This window comes from Apostichopus japonicus, chromosome 23 (assembly GCF_037975245.1).
Source record: "Apostichopus japonicus isolate 1M-3 chromosome 23, ASM3797524v1, whole genome shotgun sequence".
NCBI classification, from domain to species: Eukaryota; Metazoa; Echinodermata; class Holothuroidea; order Aspidochirotida; family Stichopodidae; genus Apostichopus; species Apostichopus japonicus.
The window spans coordinates 12,676,980-12,697,616 of record NC_092583.1 but is presented as its reverse complement, the minus strand read 5'-3'; the positions used below and the strand labels follow the sequence as shown (position 1 = coordinate 12,697,616).

The 20,637-nt window shown below is 36.7% G+C and overlaps 2 protein-coding genes across 4 annotated transcripts in view; one reads left to right on the top strand and one right to left on the bottom strand.

The window, feature by feature from the left end:
* LOC139964988 (nephrocystin-3-like) overlaps window positions 1–6,701 on the bottom strand; it is a 30,083-nt gene extending 23,382 nt beyond the window's left edge. The window contains exon 1 of the mRNA XM_071967116.1: window positions 6,128–6,701. The gene's annotated coding sequence lies outside the window, so the exon portion shown is untranslated. The remainder of the gene's footprint in view (window positions 1–6,127) is intronic.
* LOC139964990 (uncharacterized) overlaps window positions 1–20,637 on the top strand; it is a 52,625-nt gene that overhangs the window by 3,627 nt on the left and 28,361 nt on the right. For 2 of the 3 annotated variants that reach the window (XM_071967122.1, XM_071967125.1), the window contains exons 2-3: window positions 15,612–15,696; window positions 17,328–17,541. In XM_071967122.1, coding sequence (XP_071823223.1) covers window positions 17,347–17,541 — 195 coding nt within the window. In that variant the 5' untranslated portion in view covers window positions 15,612–15,696; window positions 17,328–17,346. Of the gene's footprint in view, window positions 1–4,878; window positions 4,983–15,611; window positions 15,697–17,327; window positions 17,542–20,637 lie in introns of those variants that run through there. The other variant, XM_071967123.1, reaches the window with a different exon arrangement.

The following is a 20,637-nucleotide window of genomic DNA, read 5'->3' as shown; positions in this document are numbered from 1 at the left end:
CTACATTGCGTAAAAGGTTATTTACATACTGTAGTGGGAAAGGGTTGGAACTGGCAGGGGGTTGAGTCGACTTGCCTATAAAGGTTGGGAAAAGGAAAAAAATTTGTTCAACTTATTAATAAAATTTATGAATAAAGTTGCTTTGGATAACTGTTACCAGTAATTTACGACAGGGGTTCATAAAATTTGTGAGCAAGTACTAGGCCTATTAGAGTGTGTTCCTGTGTCCTCAAGATCTATATGTAATATTTTCTACATCATTTAAGGGCCCCAATTAAATCAGTTAAAAGTGCAGTTTTTTATTTCTTAGCTATTATTAATGCTCACTAGGTACTCGTTTTACTTGACGTTGATTTCCGACATTCACAACGTGTGCATGGTATACAACATTTTCAAAGATGCTATGTTAGGGAGTTGTATACTGTTCAGTAGTGTGCATTGCAGGATGTCTAGTCCAGCATCATACAGTAGTGTGGTCTACGGCAATTTCCCGCTTCGGAATTTGACAGTAATTTCGTTGTGGTATATTAGTGAAAGGTTTCACCATATGACTTTTTGTCGTGCACATTATAGACCTATCTGTTATCGCTATAGGCTTCTACTGCGTAAAAGTCAATATGTTGTCAGTTCATTATAGCTAGGTATTATGTGTTCCGTTCCTGTAGTGGTATTTGAAAGTACATGCTTTCATGGATGACTGCAAGGACACACATTTTTAAAAATCCTAGTAACAATACTGGTTGTCATTAACAGGCCTTACTTAGTGAGTTGTTATATGAATAAGTTATATTATTATATATTGCATACAGTACATGGATATATTATAGAATTTGTATGTTCGAGGGCAGACAACTCCGACAAGTTGACTTTTCATACATAGTGTGTTGACTGCCTACTGTACACTGTACCTTGTAAACCAGAATCATTTATTGACTTCATTCTGATCATTCACACAAAGACTTAAAATGTACAATGTTTTGTCAAGTCCTTGAAAAGTTGATAAGTACTGTATGTTATGTTGAGGATCATCTTCAAAGCATATATTTGAACATTTGCAGACTTTGCCCTTTGAAGTTATCAAGGAATATAAATGTTGTGGCAGTTAGTATTTCTGGACAAACTGTAGTGCTGTATGGATCAAACCCTGAAGATTTGTGTCAGCAATTTGTCCTAGCTATAAGTTTGCATAAAAGTGATAATAGACAATCATTTATCTCTTCATGGAAGCCAAATTAATTCACTGACCGTTTAAAACAGTATTTGAATTATAGCCGTGGTTCAGTACTGTATAGATCTATTATGCGGTGGGACCTTTTATGATGCACTTGAGGAAAATTCAGGATTTTGATATGTATACATACATGTAGCAATTGAAAGCAAGATTTGGCTTGAAGTGTGCTAGCAAATTCTCAATCAATTTGCTCACACAAAATTGAAGTCCAAACAATGATGTAAATTTGCATATCAACAAGTGCGATCAAGTAAACATTTTTCTTATGTTACTGTAGATTTAAACTTAGATCAATTCAACTGGTTTCTGTTTCTGTTCAATGTAAAAGAGATATCTTCAGGTGAATCTGTCTAGACTTTTGTTATTGTACTTGTTATGTTTATAGTAAAACAAAGGGTGGTATTTGTAGACTGATTTGAGTTCACACAAGTGAATTTCAAATTCAGTCCACTCTTGTAAGAAGACGGCTCTTTGCTGTTTGAAAAATTTCTTTGCAGCTATCAAATTTTTTGAAAATCAAATTGAAAAAAATTGCATTTTTTGGGGAAAAATTTGTAAAGACCAACATTTTCAAGGTGACTGTCAAAATTAAATGTGATGATGAGAATAACTGAAAAATAGTGTTTTTTTGTTTGTTTTTTTGTGGTCATTGCTTTGAAAATGAAAGGATATGTCACCATGCAAATATAGCAAGTTTACATAAATTTTAGTACAGAAGGCGTACAGTTAAAAACCAAATGAGTCAAACTCTAAAGAGCAGTTATTAATCACTCTAACGTTACACAACCATTTATTAAAACTGAATCCACTACCGTACGTCCCTCAGGCATGGTGTCATGTAGGTTTGCATGCACTCAGGTTTTTCCTAGAATTTAAGTTTTGTTTTATGTAGTGTAAGTATACTTGACTGTACTTTGCAGTAGCTATCAGAGAATACAAGAGGGGGGATACTCATGTTGAGTAGTTGGTAATGTTGTTAACCTGCTTTCACACAATATTTGTTTAAGTATTAATACAAAACCTTTGTCATATGATGCAGATGGCATGCATACTTGGCAGTCTTTTATTCATTTTTAATCAATTAATTATTTTTAGATTTATTGTCCTCTGCAATAATGTCAATTTTTTGAAAGCTTTTTTTTTTTTTTTTCATATTCAACCTCTCACTGTGTCACCTACATCCCTGACGTGTCATTATAACTTCTGTAAGCTGTTAAAGTATGCAGAATGAACCAGGTTTTATCCACATAGTGAAGGAATAATTATTGACGTTGGCAATGGATTAAACAGGTCTCAAAATTCAGGTTATATAATTGCCAGTGGATATTCGCTGTTTGCCGGTAGAAAACAAAAAGACACTTGTATTTTTCTGCCAGTAGACGGAACATAGTAGTAAGAGCAAAAAGCCATTAATAAGTTAGAGAACAATTAAGTCCTCAGACGAAACATTGGCATGTTAGTACCATAAAATAAGCCCTGTATTACTGCTTATTATCAATAATATTGCCATATTAATATTGTTGCATGGATGCTCCCTTTAATGCAGAAACTAGAGCACTTGTGCAATGAATCAGAAAATTGAGAGTTTTAGCCAGTATCTACTTTCTTAAGCACTTGCAAATTTGTTGCAAATGGCTAAAAATAGTGAAATTCTAAGCCTGTTGAAGTGCTAATTTTCTGAAAGCAACTGAGTGTGTGTTTGCCATGTGTGGGTGTTCCTATCAGCCAAACATTCACTGGAGCATTTTAAAAATGTATGTCTTTAGTATTGTGACGTTAATTCCGTAATGAATGTTTTAAAACCTTTGGATAATCCGCTAGTTTTCAAGTTCAAACACATCAACGACACGTTTTGGGAGGAAAAAACACACCTCACCACATTTGGACCATGTTCATACCAATATCTTGCAATTTATATTTCAGGATAGTTCAAGTCGTTGCCATTGCCATTGAATTGGTTCAGAAAAAATGCGACCTTATCGGACAGTTTTGAGTGAAAAGAATTTATTTTACAGATAGTTTTGTGACATTGAACCATGACAGATATGAAAGTAATCAATATTGACCCAGACGTTTTACTATTTTTATAGTTTTTATTATTGGAAATTTTAAATGCATAGAAACTCCTCCATAATATTCCCAGCCATTTGTGGATATTGAATATAAACTATTAAATATCTCAGTGTGGGTATCTACCTTGGGAAAGGGCAGTAAAAACTATTGTTGAAATTTGAGCACAAGTGACCATAAGCTGACTTTCTAGCATATGGGGGGGGTGGGCAAGTTCCTGTTGACCTTTCTGAAAGGGGAGTATCATGGTAAAGTTTGTCAATCGGTACAGTATACTCACACCCTCCAGCAGTGGCGGAGCTAGGGGTATTGGTCAGGGGGGGTGAGAATGGTCTGTAGGGGCGCTTTCAACACTATCTAAGCAGAGCGCCACCACAGGTTGGCGCGGTGCGTACAGAATTTTTTTGAGTAAAGATACTCCCTAGATCGCAGGAAATGACCCTTTCCGGGACTTGCTAATTTGCAGATAAACGAAGAATAAATAGCTGTTAGAGCATTTTGTCAGAAAATTACACCAACAAAATGTGACAAATGTCAATAGGTAGATGAGAGCGCAATAAAAAAGTCATTAATCGCGAATAAGTAAAAAGTGGTAAAAAGCTGAAAAGGGCGCCAGCAGTCCATTTGAGTCCGTCAGGGGGGGCATCCGCCCCCCCCTGACTGTATGGATGCTCTGCCACTGCCCTCCAGTGTCACAAACCAGTCACAAACAAGAATTCTATGGTGAAACCTTGTAGATGTGTACTGAAGCTTTATACCTAATACCAGCAACTAGAATATTCAATGAAAAAGTTTTAAAATATATTAAATCTTGCCATATCCTGATTTTTTTTTATAAAGTTTGTAAACTGTATTAAATTTGATTGTGAGAGGAAAATGATACCAATTTTCAATGTTTTGATGAAAAGGAGTTGCTTTATACTGCCCCGGAATTTCTTTTCTTCTTTGAACCCGTTCAATGGCTAGTCCACACAAAGTTCACGACTCATCATTTTGGCCCCTTAATGTAAAATTGTCGTCAAAAGAATGAAAGTGGCCTTACTTTTTCTGTAAACACTGTTGATACCGATTTTGGCGAATCGGGCTGTAAAGGATGTGACAGAAACAATAAATATGAGGGCTAATATGACACCCATGTTGATGAACTGAACTCAACTACAGGTACTTTCCACTCAACTCTACTGTAGGTCAACATCTGTAAAATCCACTTACAATATTCTCTCACGGTCAAAGCCCTAACTGATGGGGAACTTGTTATGTTTCATATCAAATTATATACTACTTGTAAACTTTTTATGGAGTACCGTCGAAAAGTCTCATACACAGAAGAAGGAATCACTTCCGGAGATCGAGGGCCGAACATCCAGTCGTAAAAAATTTTTCCACAAAGCTTCGTCCTCAAATTGCTGTAGCTCGTTGTGCATTGTGAACGGTTACATTTCGTAATGGACTGTGAACAATGGAAACCATGTACTACAGGAAGCTATGCAGTACCAGCTGTGTTGATTGTAGCCGATTCATTTCCTCTATATACATATATATACATATATATATATGAGTGTGTTCACTCTAAACAGGTTCACTGAGGCCGCAGTACGCTCAGCAGCATGTTTACATTCGGTTCACCGATCTCTGCCGATATGTTTGGTGCATTGCACATTTGCCGTTAGCGATGATAAGGGTAAGTTAATCTGGAAAGATATTAATATATAACTTCTCTGGGTTTTGTAGTCTGGCTGCAGACAAACTTGGAGGTAAACCAGTGTGGCCGGACTGTGTGTTTGTATTTTATATTTTCTGGTATCTACAGTACCTGCGCCCTCGCACAGTGCTGGTATCTGCAATACGTGTAGGCCTTCTGATAATTTAGTACATAGAGTCGTTTCGACTAAGTGTGTATGTATACTTGAGTTTCTTAGCTCACTGGGTCTGATTATCACACTCGATTTTACTCAATCACAGAGTTAAAATTGCAGGATCTTATAGCCGTATTTACATTTTATGATACAAAATGGACCCTGTGTGTGTTTGGTGCAAAGTGCGTGGGGTTGAATGGCTGCAACGTTGCCAGATAAGGGCATTTTGTATTCATTTGCCGAAAAAGACAAATTTTTGGGCGGAAGAAATATGAGATGTCCAGGCAAACAGCATTATTCGGGTTTTCTGAATGGCCTACCAATTCAAGAGAAATAATAGCTTATAATTGCACCCAAAAGAACATTGACTTCAACAACCAGTTCCATGTTGTTCAGTCTGATATTAAGGTTTCTTATGTAGGCCTATGCATCCGTAAAAACACAGGGATTTCTTTTACCATGTTTCACTTTCTAATGATCAGCTAACAGACCCTGATTGCCACAAATTAACAGTTAATTGGTTCCCTTACCGAAATATCTGGGCCAGATATTAGAATCCAGATCTAGGCCCAGATATCGATTTATCAATCCAGGCCAGATCTGGAATTTGTACAGTATCTGGCCAGGTTAAAAGTTGGACAGATATAACTTGATATAAAATGAAGTTTTATATGGCCCATATAAAATTTTATCTGATTAAATTTTATGGCATCCAAATCTGGGCCAGATAAAACGTCATCTGCGTATCTGGATTTACTAAGTAACCAGTTATATCTGTCTTTATATGGCTAGATTAAACTTTACAGAGTTGCATATTATATTGGGATAGTTGTTATATCAAGGTATATCTGACTTTATTATGGCCATATAAAGGCTTGATATGGCCAAATTAAACCAGATATAAAGCCATATCTGGGGTTGCCATTTATCCAAACAGAAACAGTTGTCATACTCTCGAAAGGCAACCTACTTTTTGAAGAGTGCGTTGTTGGTAATTAAGTCCTCGCCGCCCGAATGTTCCCGTTTCTATCTTATGAGCTTTATTTTCTTTGGCTGGAAGTTGATGACTAATGCAAGTGCTGTGTGAAAAGTTTTGTATACAATGTACTGTAAATGGATGTGGAATTGTATCTTTGAGAAAGAAGAGTGTTTCAAAGGAAGGAAGTTGTACACCAGTATCATGTAGCCATGATAGTATCAGTTGTTATTCATGGCAGCAACATCGATTACAGTTTGATGATCTTCCGAACGATGAAGAAATCGAGCGGGCCAGCTGAGTGTTGTGTTTAACTTTGTAGGTCATGTGGAAAGGCATCAGTGCATGACATCAGCACATCACAATGGGACCCTCTCATAAGGCTGCACCCTGCATTTTACTGTATAAATTGTATAAAAAAAACACAATTTCTACAGTTACAGTATTGGCATTTGATTATTTCAAATTCAATAGCAATAACATTTCTTTCATTGGCTTTAAAACTATTCCAACTTTTCATCGCAAACTATATTCAAGAACACTTCGGACAATATATTGAAATATGATATTTACGTTTTGCACGTGTATGTACAGGTGAATATATATATATATATATATATATTTAAATATATATATATATATATATATATATATCATTGAAATCATAGTGAGTTGAAAAATCCAGAACAGTGAAAAAACTTCCAGCCACTGGGTTTTCGAACCCGGGCCTCCCGCTTTATATGCGGACACCCTAACCACTTAGCTATGGACGCTGATTGTATGTCCAGAGGTTCGAAACTGGTAAGGAAGGTCGTAATTCCACTGTAGACGTTTATGTAGACAAATGTATCTTTCTATCTTGAACTTTCATAGTTCACACTAAGCAATCAGTGGGATCAATGCTACTCATTTGAGTGTAACTGTATCTATTGAACTTTCATAGTTCACACTAAGCAATCAGTGGGATCAATGCTACTTATTTGAGTGCAACTATTTTAGGAAATAGCTTCACAGTAAAAGCAAAAAAAGTCAATTACTACGATCATAAAATGTTCTTTTACTTTTGGACGGAACAATGGGTATGAGTCACAAAATGAAAGAAAAACTTCCTTTACATTAAGGAAAGCCTTTTTTTTTAACCTTTTGCTTTTATCCTACTGTGATATGCATCGATCTTTTAGGCTAATGACCTATTTTCAAACACCTGTTTCGAGGTTTGCCAACTTTTTTTAACATTTTTTCATTTAATGAAGACTTTTGGCACAAAATTGATTTGAATATATATTGTTTCAAAAGGTCCCAACACGCAAGGCAAAATCTCAGTGGGTTAACACTTAGACTCGTGGCCTCCGATGGCTTGCATTTATCAACCTGGTACAAATCTGTCGAGGAAAAGAGTTGTTGAATGTCATCCAAGGGTGCTCAGTTGTTTGTGTGGAATTAAAAAAACGAGAACATGTTTCGGTTGAGGAATATTTTAACGTCAGCATTTTAGGCCAGCGGCACCGAGGGAGCATATGGCATCTTTAATCTAGCCTTAAAGCAGCATTTTGTGTCCTTTTCTATGATTTTTCCCAACCTCACTGACTCCACTATGCCATAACGACATACATAACTAGCTTATCTATTTAAATCTTACTTCAAATGGTGGCATAAAAGTCGAAAAATTTGCAACTTTGTTTTTCTCAAAGATATTTCCATTAGAACCCAAGAAACCTCGCCCATAATATGAATATTTAAACACTACGAACGTCATTGACCAATAGGCCTATGTAATACAACACCATGCTTTATTTGTGTACAGTCTATATGGCAGTTGTACCAGGGAGTTCCATACATCTCCCTGGTTGTATCAACGCAAAGTCTTGAATCTAGTTTTAGCAACGTCTCATAACTAAACCTAAATCTCTGATTGGTTGAATTCAAACTAGTGGGTTTTGGGGGAACTGTATGCGATTAATTGTAACTGGGATTTGTCGTGGACACTCTTCTCATTATCTGCAAATATCCATTATTACTCGCCAATTAACGTTGTTGGCAGGGAAAAACTTGGCTAATATCTTAGTTTGCTGTTTTGTGATTGATATATGTAAAAAACTTGATGGACATGTCAAAAAAGTAGAAAACGGCGACCAAACGCAAAATGATGCTTTAAAGGAGCATTCCACAGATGTAGCTCATATCATGTTGCTGAATATCTTGGAAACGGAAATACCTTAAGCGTGAAGACACTACTAGCGCTCAAAATTGTCTCTTTTTCTTGTTCCATGAAGACTAAACTTCTGTCTTACAGTAGGTCATCCCTTGAACCAAAGTTACTGAGTATTTGCTCAGCTGATCAGTAAACAGTGTTCATTAAAATTGATCAAATCAAGTCACACTCCTAGATTTATTATCCTGCCTCACTAAGTATTTTTTTTTAAGGTTAGCAGTCTCTACATTTGTCTCTAATTTATTTAATAGAGTACCAGTTAAGAAGTGTGAATTTAAATAGGAGACAGGTGAGCTCTTGGCGCCTATTAAAATATCCTTTTGAATGGAGTAAATTTTTAGAATAATTATCTCTAAAAGGGGGTATGTGAAATACTCTTTAAATAATTTATGATTCCATTTGGAGAAATGTTCTAACAACTAAATGTTTTTTTATACTGTATGTTTTTTTTTTCTTCGTTTTTTTCTAACAACTAATTTTTTTCTAACAACTGAATTTTTTTTTTACGTTTTTTTTTTTACTAATTATTAAATTTCTACCAGGCTGAGACAACCTTCTGTACATTCTTTCAGGACTCATATCTGTAATTGTAATGTAATGTTGCTGTGGTTTACTGACACCTGTCACTTCCTTTTGGATATGAAATTTTCACTTTTCATTGTGCATTATAAGGATATGAGACCAGCAATTTCCACGACAAAACTGCCCATTGATCTCAATTATCTTCACCCTTTACTTCAACATGTTCCGGCTAGATGATAAAAGTTGGAATTTGCATGAATACATAAGACTTTCTATCCCACTGTGTGGTTTTCTGAACTTTGGCAGTGCTAAATCGTTCCAATCGATGATGTAGTTTTATAGATCTCCAGAACCTGAACATCAAAGGAACCCATATATGCATGGTATGATAGCATTATGTTGTGTAAAGTTTTTACTCAATTTGGTGTAGGTCAGAGTTCATTTAAGGTCACCAGAGGTCAAAACTTGAAATCCTTGTACACACGTTATCTCCAGTTAGGAAACTGTATTGGCTTTTATGTTTTTCAGGTAGCTGCCCTATCATGAGTACAACAACCCATTTATTTTGGGGTAGAGGTCAAAGGTCATTTGGGATCAGGTGAGGTCAAATGCAAAAATATCAAAAATGATATCTTGAACCTGAACATCAAAGGAGCTTGAATATGCATGGTGGGATTGCCTTATGTAGTGTAAATTTTTAACACGATATGGTGTAGGTCAGTGTTCATTTAAGGTCACGAGGGGTCAAAACTTGAAATTCTTGTATACAGGATATCTCCAGATAGGAACTTTGATTGGCTCTCATATTGTGCATGTGGCTTCCCTATAATAATTACAAGAAACTTATTGTTTTTGGTGGAGGTCAAAGGTCATTAAAGGACACGCTCTGTAATGCCTTATATACACAAACCGTGTAAACACGGTCTCCCAAGAAAGGTTACATCACATAGCTCATATTTGACTTGTGTCTTTCTTATTGTGAGTACAAGAACTATTATTTAGGGTGGACATCAAAGGTCAAATGGGGTCAGCAGAGGTCCAAATGTCAAAAAAAAAAATGGATCTCATCAGGTTTACTATTACAAATGCAAATTTCAGCTCTTTGTAGTTAGAATGAGCATGCAAAATAAGTGACCAACAACAAACAATGTCCCTCAGTCTTTTTTCATCATTGTGGTATGATGTCACTAAAGTTCCCAGTCATGAAACCATGTAAGCACTGACTCAGTTTAGATTTATACCACTCCCCATCTGCAGTATTAACTTCAGCCAGGGTTATTAGTTTGCAAACTACTCGTGCGCTCCATTTGTTTCATAACTGTTGTGTCCATTTTGGGTACTTTGCTCCTGCAGCGCTTCTGAGCAGTTTTTTTTTAACTGGAAAAAAGCGCTTTACAAATTCTTATATTATTATGATTATCATATATTATGTATTTTAAAGGCAAATCACTTCTGGGAAGGGGTTACACTCTGTTTTTATTATTTTGTAAATTTTTTTAAAATTTTCCCCTTCTATCATATTTCAGTTTATGTAATAAAATAATGTTGTGATTTGAAACAGGAACTGTTCATTATCGCACCGACTTTTTGGAACTGTGAGGCTCATGTTAATAATTCTTTAACTTTCTGTTTTGCTTTTCAATATTTTCAAGGGTAAAATGTTAACTGTTTCGATCCTGAAACAAATGCCATCACTAGGTCTTCATGAAACCAGCTTCATTATTTGGTTCCTTGCTGGTAGCAAAGGCACCTATACAGTCAGTTTGGGGTGTTTATGTGTGCGTCTGTGACACTTGCTTTGGGGGGGGGGGATCTCAAAAAATGGGTACAAGTGCCATTCAAATAATGGATGTTAGACATTTTTGTTACTACAGTAAGGAATGCGACCTTAACAGAATTAAGTATATATCTATGTCAGGGTAAATTTGTCAGGAATTTTTCCTGGTTGTCGGTCAGACAACCAGTGTAACCAAGGTGTTACTCTTGGTTGAGAGAACAGTACATTTGTATAGTACTGCAGGAGAGATGTGTAGGTTTGGCGAATAGAACACCAGCTTTGGGCCAGTAGAACTCCCATCTGATTGGTGGATAATGGGGCCAGCCAGTATTTGTGTTTTATTTCAGTATCTCCAAAAGAGGGTGATACCAGTTTATTATTTTACCTATTTTGGGGTAATTAAGGAAACAATTAAATCTGAATTCGGTGTTAACAAGTAGGTTTCCATGGGGATGACCTCCAAATGTGATTTTGGTTGTCAGAACAGACTCTTGGTCCTCTATCTCGTGATGGAGTATCGTTGACTCTTGAAGGTAAGTTGTAGTAAACATTTCATAGTCAGAAATTTGCACTTTTCTAGACAGTGAGGGAGAGAGGAATCTTCAGTACTAATACACCTTTCAGGTATCAGCAAGTTGTTACCGTTTTTGTATCATAAGTACCATGAGTAATACAGTATACGTAATCTTTAAGCTGGAAAATCTGAACTGTGCTTCAAGGAAATAGCCATAATAGGTTTATCTGGGGGCAACTTGCACAGTGCAATGTGTGTTATTGTGACTAAAATGGTCCAATAGCAGGCAATATGAATTTACAAACTTGGCAAATATGAAAGTCGTTTCGATGACCAATGTTTATTTTCTTCTTGAGATATCATCTTAAATATATATACAAAGTAATGTCTTGTAATAGTGTAGTTTTGTGACATGTCATAAATTCCTACTGTTTCCTACAGCCGGTATGGGAAAAAAAAATTGAGGGGAATCCCCATCTCTTTCTGCCTATTTACCATAGGAAATGGCTGGTGCTCTAAGCAAACTTTTTCTTTGACTGTTTGTGCCTTACATGTATCTTTGCAACAGGGAATGTCAATATTTATTGTAGCATATTGACAAGTAATGCTTCAATTGGGTTACAGTATGTGTTTAAATTAAAATCATGCAGCGTACTGTACGTGCGTGGCTTCTGTTAATGACCTCCGGTGCGTGGACCAGGGACTGACAAGAGAAGGGCTTGGGGAGACACAGACCAAGGGCGTGGGCAGCAGGTAGGGATTTGCCTGGGAAAATATGCCAAACCTAATGAAGAGTGCCAAAGGGGTCGGGTGATATAATTGTACCTGGGGCCTGGCCACGCCCTCTATGTCTCTTTTAGGGACGTGTATGTTCATTAAAAAAAAAAAAGAGGTAGAGTAACACCTGTAGTATCTGAACGATAAGTGGACAGTGAATGGACAGTTAGTGGACAGTAAGTGGACAATAAGAGGACAATAAGTGGACAGTGAGTGGACAGTAAGTGGACAATGAGAGGATAATAAGAGGAAAATAACTGGACAATAAGAGGACAATAACTGGACAATAACTTGACAATAAGTGGTTGGGTTAAAGAAAATATCTTTGATGATAAAGTTTAGTTTTACTGTACCAAGTATTGTAAGTGCACAGTATTGTAATAAATTGTAAAATGCATTGATTGGATTTCTGACCAGGGTTAGACAGGTTGTTCCTTTCCGGAGCATATTGCATTACCAGCTCATAACCGACCAACTGTCGGATCTTTAGGCCCTGCGAGATCGAGGCGTCAGACTTTGTCGATTTCTTCTCGATTAAGAAAGGTGCTTTAAGTTTCCTCCGAGTCGCCAAATTTACTCTCTGTTTCATGGCCTCATGCAGACTTACCGCCAATTGGCTTTTTACTGTACTTTGCATAAAATATATTCTCCTACTTCAGAATTGATTAACGCTCTTTAGTTCGTTAGCATGATGACTCATCTCTAGAACATTAAGGCTAAATATGTCATCGGACAGAACAGGTAATGTTGGATATGTGGTGATGTCTAACGATGCAATTTACGACCTAAAAACAAGGATTCTAAAAAGACTTTAATCTATCCACAATGATCATTTTCTTGAATCTTATTGCATTGCCACTGAACATTTGCTTGAGTTCGGATATTAGGCCTGAAATTATTATTATTTTATTGATTGATTGATGAATTGATTGAGCATAATATACGGATATAATATGCCACTCCCACATCCAAAACTATAATCGACATAAAATTGCAGTTTGTAAATTGCAGTATCAGTTTGACTAGCTTTGTCTTCCAGTTAAAAATTCAAAGTTCAAAAACGGAAGGAATCAAGGACGAACCGGATGTCTGGTATAAAGGATTTGATTGGTTGCAGTTTGTGTTGTCGTCCCCAAAAATGGCCTATTTACATGGGTTAAACGCTAAGTTTAGAATCGTCAGAAATTGACGAATCAGCCGTTACGTTGTGTATACCACAATAGGTAACATTCTTTGCACTGCGCTCCCTATGAACCAGAATCACGCTCGCTGCCTTCTCTCTCGCTTTCTCAATCTGCCGTTATGTGGCAGTCAGCAGTTTTTTTTTGTGTAAGTGTCCCATGGTCTATGTTTACACAACCGGATCTGTCTTTGGTAGTTATCTGAAACATCATCGTTTTTTCTTTCTTCCTTTTTCTTTCTAAAAAACACCAAAACTAAAGTCATTATATTATAGTCCCTGAGTCGATGCCCGTTAGGCCCTGATTTAATGAACCGTTCCTCACCGAAATAGATTCAACTCGTAAATTTTCAGCTTTTATACCAGGGCCGACACTCGTCTCCACCGACCCTGTCATTGGTACGAAAGTATAAAAAAAATTCATTAAGCTAGGGCTAAATTTGTTTTTGTGTAAGGTGTAAATTTACTGTGCTAGTTTTAGATTACCATGTGTAGAGTGGGTCCAACATTCTACAGGCAGGTAAATCTGCTACAACTTCTTAGCGATGACAGTTTGATACCCCCCACCCCCACCCCCCACCTGCACCCTCCCTGGCATATAATGTCAACCTTTGGAAACTTCTATCATTCAATCGTTTTCTCTTTTTTAGGACTTTAAATGGTCTTCTCTGTAAAAAGTAGACTCTCTTTTCCCTTTATGAAGAAAGAGAGTGGGCTGCTTTCCATGGGTAACGTCATACAGTATGGCTAAAGTCTGTGACTAAAACGTCACACGTCACACGTGTAACGTCATATGACTAAAGTCATATGACTTTATTTTCACAGCGTACACAGATACACACTATATGTACAGTCTTTTCTGTCTTATGTCAATACCTGTCAAAGCTTTCTGCAGCTTTAAACTTCATTGTTTTGATTATATAGTCCCATATTGCTTTAGTTTAATACACACACATGCCTATAGGGTCACCCCATTCTTTCTTGACTGACATTCCAGCATTGTCATATTTGCCAGAATGGATGGGGGACAATCCCTGGATCTCCTCCAGCTGGAAATTAAGGTGTTAGATCTATACAAAGGCAAAGAGCCTTTCTCTTAAACAAGGGCAAAGACCTACATGTACCTTCATTTCTGTTTATCCTGTCAGTTAAGATTTTATTAGTTTGCCTAAATTTTTTTCCAGCTATGAGTCATGTGATGTTTATCCTAGATATTGTTGAATTTTACCCTTACTTAAACTTGTGGCACTTGTATAGGAGCTCCATTGCGACGTGGCATGCATATAGGAACTAACTTGAACCCACCTGACTGCTGGATTGTCTCGTTAGGAATCACATTCGGAGCTGGATGCCAGCGCTAGTTTTTAACTTATCTTCGGGTCTAGCAGGTTGAACCTTTTTTTACTTTAGGGGATCACTCTACAACTCTACCATTCTTAAAGCTTTAAATACAATTGTATACACCTTACAGTTCCTGTTTAATATCCATCCTCTGGAATCTTGTTTTATTTTAAAGATTCATTTTGTGTTTTCTCTTACCCAGTCCCAAGTCTACTTTACATGCCCTTTCCTCATCTACTTAAAAGTTTTTGGGATATTTGGTGAAGTTTCTGAAGTCAACAAGGACCTGAATTTGCAAGATATACATCACCCTGCAACAATCAATGCACTCTTAGAAGCTGAAGTAAATCATGTTTCTAGCGGTAATCAGAGACCCCACATTTTAACAGTCAAAAGGAAAAAAATTTCATGCATGGATATTTCTGAATTGTGGAGGCATACCACCACAAGTAGTCCTTTCCTCATGTTTGGAAGGTTTTGAAAATGTTACCATAAACGACTTTTTCGACCGAGTACTGACGAGCAAACAAATATTGTGATCGACAAAGCACCACAATTAACTTTGCTCCTCGCTTACCTGTCTCCCCACAACCTTAGCAAACTTGTTCTACCGTGTCTGGAATGAACTGGTAACCTTTTAGCACTGTGCGCCCTCTATGTCCTAACCTCTTCCATCAACCTCTTCCTTCTCATTCTACCACCCAAAGTGTTTGTTTTCTGTGTGGATTTATTTGCGCCCTAATTCGATTGGAACAGTTTCCTAGGACCTTTGTTTGGTATTTACTGGAGGTAGGAATACTATTACTCTTCGTGCACAGCCCGATAGATGTCCTTTTTTATTATCTAGGGAACGGATTTTGAGACTGTTTTGGGTAGCGGTTCCCGCGCGGGTCTCCGGCCATAAAGGGCACACAGTGTTAAAAGGTTACCAGTTCATTCTAGGCACGGTAGAACGAGAGTGCTAAGGTTGTGGGGAGACAGGTAAGCTTGTCACTCTTAAATATCAAAACCAGTAAGTGCTGTAAGTAATTACTGTAAGTAATTACTGTAAGTTAACGTATATTTTTGTAAGAAATTATGCTATCAATTTTGATCTAGTACCAATCATGAAGAACTTTGCAAGAATCTACGGTCACCATTCTTTCTCTGTTCCAGGTTCCACTCTACTTGAAGGAAACGTAAATTTTTCATCGAGGAATTAGTCGAGAAGGTGAGAGAGCTGCCTTTGATATTTACATGGGTAAGTCTGATCATGTTCCTTTCCTTAGAGTGTTTTGGTTTTAAAGCAGCTCTCTTTGCAGTAGGTTGGAAATTTTTGTTAACAATGTTAGTGAGCTCTTCTCTCAAAAGCAAGCTTGGAATTTGATCAAACTAAGGCAGCCTTTTTTATTAGATTATCTGATATAGCTTGCTTTATATACTCTCCAATCCACAGAAAACACTTTGCCCATCTATGTTACCTACCCAAATTATAACAATTTTAGCACACTGGGTTGGCTGGGCTCACTTGATCTCACTTAATGAACACCACATGTATCCTATGTAAGGTACATTTCCAAACCAGAAAAGCTGCAGCAGCTGCAGTATCCTGCTCAGCTAGGCTGCATCTTCAAGAAGATCTCTGTCATATATGCCTAAGAAGATGGTTGGGTGTCTGGGCTTGTGTTTGTACTTTGTTTAAGGTCTATTACAGTAGTTAACTGTGTCAAAACAGAAAAGTTGCAGCAGCTGCAAAATCCTGCTGCAGCTAGGCTGAATGGATATCAAACACAGGGGACCATCTCTTCTGACCAGTAGTGTCTATCTATTGAAAATTACGTAGAGCAAAGTTAGCAGATTTTAGTCCTGTCTGGCTGTGGTAGGATGCTGGATTGTCCTAAGTTTGAAAGTGATGCCTAAGAAACAATGATTCAATATGGATTCAATTGCCCCTCAACTTTAATATAGTATACATACAAGCCACATGGTAAAAGTATTGAAAAAAGACCAGATTTTGCTAATTTCTGCTCTTTTGTTTGAAATTCCTTTTATGGTGCGATTTAAGTAAATATCACAATCGCATGATGGCTGCTGTATCACAATGGTCTGTCCATATGATAAAACACCTGCCATATTTCACCAGAATGTTGCAATAGCTAGTAAGATATCGTAAGACTACAGTAGGTCAAAGGGTGAAGAGAGGAAGAAAATCTATGCAAAATCATTCAATGCATGGTAATTCATTTTGATAGTCCCAGACCTTTGTGTCACAGACTTTAAGTCCGTACCACTAAGCCACAGTGATTCTACTGGTGTGAATGTGTATTATCTATAGGCTTTCTATAATTTCTGTCAATGAGAGAGCGGTTGTACAGAGTGCATCCCTACTGATATATTTATATATATACATATCTATATAGAAATATATAGATATATATATAGATATATATATATATATATAGATATATATATATATATATATAGATATATATGGATATATAGTCTCAACATATATTTCGCTCTGTCCATCGAACATAGAGCACTCTGCGCCAAGAAAAACGCAAACCAACCAACTTTTATATATATATATATATATATATATATATATATATATATATATATATATATATATATATATATATATATATATATATATATATATATATATATATATACATACATACATACATACATACATATATGTGTCTGTAGCTACATATATAACGGAAGGCCCGGGTTGGAATTCCGATGGAGGCTGAAAATGTTTACACTGTTATGGATTTTCAAAATCAATATTTTATTCATTCCTACCATCCTTCTTTAGCATGGGAATTTCTTCTATAAGACATTGCATCTGTATGTTTCCTTCTCCACTTCTCCATCCTATGGCAGCTACACGAGCAGTTACGTTATGATATTGGATAACTGCCGAGCCGCAGGTAATATTACTTTCCAAACCAAGAAGAGGAAATTCGTCAAGATGAAGCTTTGGATCGGATGCGATAAAAAGAATTTGTGCATCGGTGACGTCACCCTACAAAATGGAGCCTCGCCGTGTATCAACGGTCAAGTCATCGAAAAAATTGAACCTGGTATATGGGCAAAGGTTAGTTTCCAACACCCCCCCGGTCTTTAAGTATATAACACTAGGCTCGCAGCAATATATGAAGTATGTCTGTTAGGCCATGGGTGGTCATGAATTTGATCTAGCAAGCAAGCCACAGTGAAATCTAGACGATTCGATCCACAGCAAGGTAGCACTTTAGTAAGCAGTGTACCAAGTTGAAACTCCCAAAAGCAGAAATATTCCATTCAGTTCTATGGTCATGAAAAATCCAGAAATTTCTACACGTAACCCGTTGTTGGTATGTAAAATTATGTAAAATTTTGAGGATTTTTTTTTGTGGAAAACTTGCCAATTTGCAAAATGTTATATTGTAAATGTGCCATCCCACAACACTTATCTTGACTCAAGTCATCTCCCATTTTCCAAACAGTATTTTGAAAAGTGGTAGGCTGTCTGGCATTCGGTTTCGAGATTTTGGTAGCAAAACGATATTTTGTCGGAGCCCGACATTTGTGTATGCACTTAAGACCAATATTCGTCAAGGAACACAATCATTCTCTCCACAGGTGTAAAATTTAGAGGCCACCATTGTTTTCACGGAAATTTTCAAGGAAATCAGTGTTTGCCTCGGACTTTCATGTACAGTAATACACAAAACGGGTGGGAAAAAACCACTGACTATATTTATCAAGAAAACAATCATTTCTCTTCAAGAAATATCAAGGATAAGACTTAGAAACACAAGTGATCAATGTTGTCTTAAAGAACTGAGTAGACCGCAGGAGGTTATGTACTCAACACCTGTCATTATATACTTCTCATGTCTACAAGACAACTGCTGAGTTGGTTAGGCTTCACTTTGCCACACCCTAACAATGGTAGGATATTATAAGTTTCATTAAACATAACCCTGAGTAGAAAAAGGGTCGGACACCGCCTCAATTATTTCTTGAGTCAGTGTCTACATGCCATTGGTCGTCATAATTCGCAAAATATACCAAAATTTCAAGGAGATTTGAGATAAGTTTGCTCTCATTTGCTGCAATGATATTTTGCGAGGGGAAGATAATTCATTGTGGAAAAGATCTCTTGATTAAGTGTGCTTACTTAGCATTCTCAACATGGTTTCAAGAGTAGAATTACTGTCACCATCTGAACAAAACCGAAAATACTGGTTATGCATGAAACAGAATTTCACGGAAGTTGGAAAATTGAAAACGTAATTTTGTTATATGTGCAGCAGATAGTCGGTGACCCTAGGTTTTTCAGTTTCTTTTAATAAAAATAAAATGATATTATGACATTGTTCTTATCTGGTTTTATTATATACCCCCTCCTCTTAGTTTTAGTTTAATTTGTATCTATTTTCTGTAAATGCTTCCAATTTGAAAGTTAATTTTCCTATCTTCTTTTCCCCTTACTCTGCTGATATATTCATTGCTAGTCTGCTTGTCCCTACTTTTTTGGGAACCTGCAGGAGCTCAGGCTCCCCCTCCCCCCTCCACCGACATACTGGTACCAAAAGTTAATATATAAGTGCTGGCAGGGTTTCCCCTGGTATTCCTTTTGTAAAATGGCAGTCTCTCTGTTTTTGCGGCCACCTGGCAAATATATTACCAACATCGATGCCTCACTGCTTCAGAGAAGGAATAAGACCTGTAATGATTGCAATCTAACTTTTTGAACCATCTGACATTTCAAAATTGGCTGTGAACAATTAATTATAGCAAGAAATAAAAGTTCTTATGCCTATTTAACATAGCATTTTGATCTAAATTATTGTCAGGATGATTCACATTAGGATGTCAGTGCCCGACGATTATTATCAAAAGTAGTAGACTGTCGGGTGTTTAATGTAAAAGAAGAACACACGCCTGTCCTTCCCGTTGTATGATTCGTTTGACGAGACCTGCCAAATGTGGATTTAACTCAAATGAATTGGGTGTGGCATTTATTGCCCTCATTGTTTCAGGTCACTGTACATCACACTGTGACTGGAGTGTCACATAGTAGTCACACAGTGACTCAAGTCAGCTTTTTTGTCATTCATGGCTTAATAACTGTACAAATCATGGATATAACCGGTAATAATTCAACTCCAAATTTCTTCAAGTGCCCAACTGACAACTCAAATTAGCTTTTAAAAGCAAATTTATAGTAACAACAACAACAACAACAACAGCAACAAATGGAATGCCCCAAGTGAACTGGTAACCTTTCAACACTGTACACTGGACCTCAATGACCAATTACAATAGGTTAATTAGCCCTCCTAATTTTACCATCCAAATTCCCTAGCTGTACTTAATGTTTTGCGTGTGGATTTTTCTGCTAACAGAATTGGGAAATTGTCTTAACTGAAGGTACAGTTTAATAGCTGCATTTGTCTTGAAATTACAGGTTTTTTTTTGTTTTGTAATACATTTACAGCTTAAATCTTCAATCCATCAGACCTTTTAGTCCTCTGCGCACCTTAATGACATGACTCCCCCAAGAGAAATGATGGTAACTTTGTACATGACTAGTCAACAGAAAATAGATCGTTAAGTAGAAACTTCCTCTTTGTGGACGTCAATATTTTAAAGGGACTGCATGTGCTTAAAAAGAAACTAAGCCACTATTTAGTCAAATAGTTCCTTTGTTCTTAAATATCAGTTATACCTGCATTTCATTTCTTTAAATCTTTCTAAGCATCAGTTTATGATTATTTTTTTTCCATTCTTTGAGCGAGATAATAATAATAATTTTTTCAATTGATTTTTAAACAGTTTAATTGCACAGAACTGAACTCAGAACTGGAAATTAGATATCAATATTTTAGTAACTGGTGTTTAACATTAACAGATTCGTTGTGTGAGTTTGTGTTTGGGGTTTGCAATTCTAGATCAGTAGTAAACTGTAGTAATAATTAAAAACAATAATCAGGCAGTCGTTTTGACGTCGCTTAAGCGACCACTGATGTGGGAGAAGCTAGCAAGCGTTTAAATGGATTACAACTTTCACATCGGGTGGCTTCCCATCAACATTTTTAAATGTTTAAATAAAGCACCAAATGTTTTGCGTCTAAGAAGAGTCGACCTACTTCTTGTCGTAACTCATTCCTTTCGTCTTTTCACTTTTCTCCAAGATCGTCTA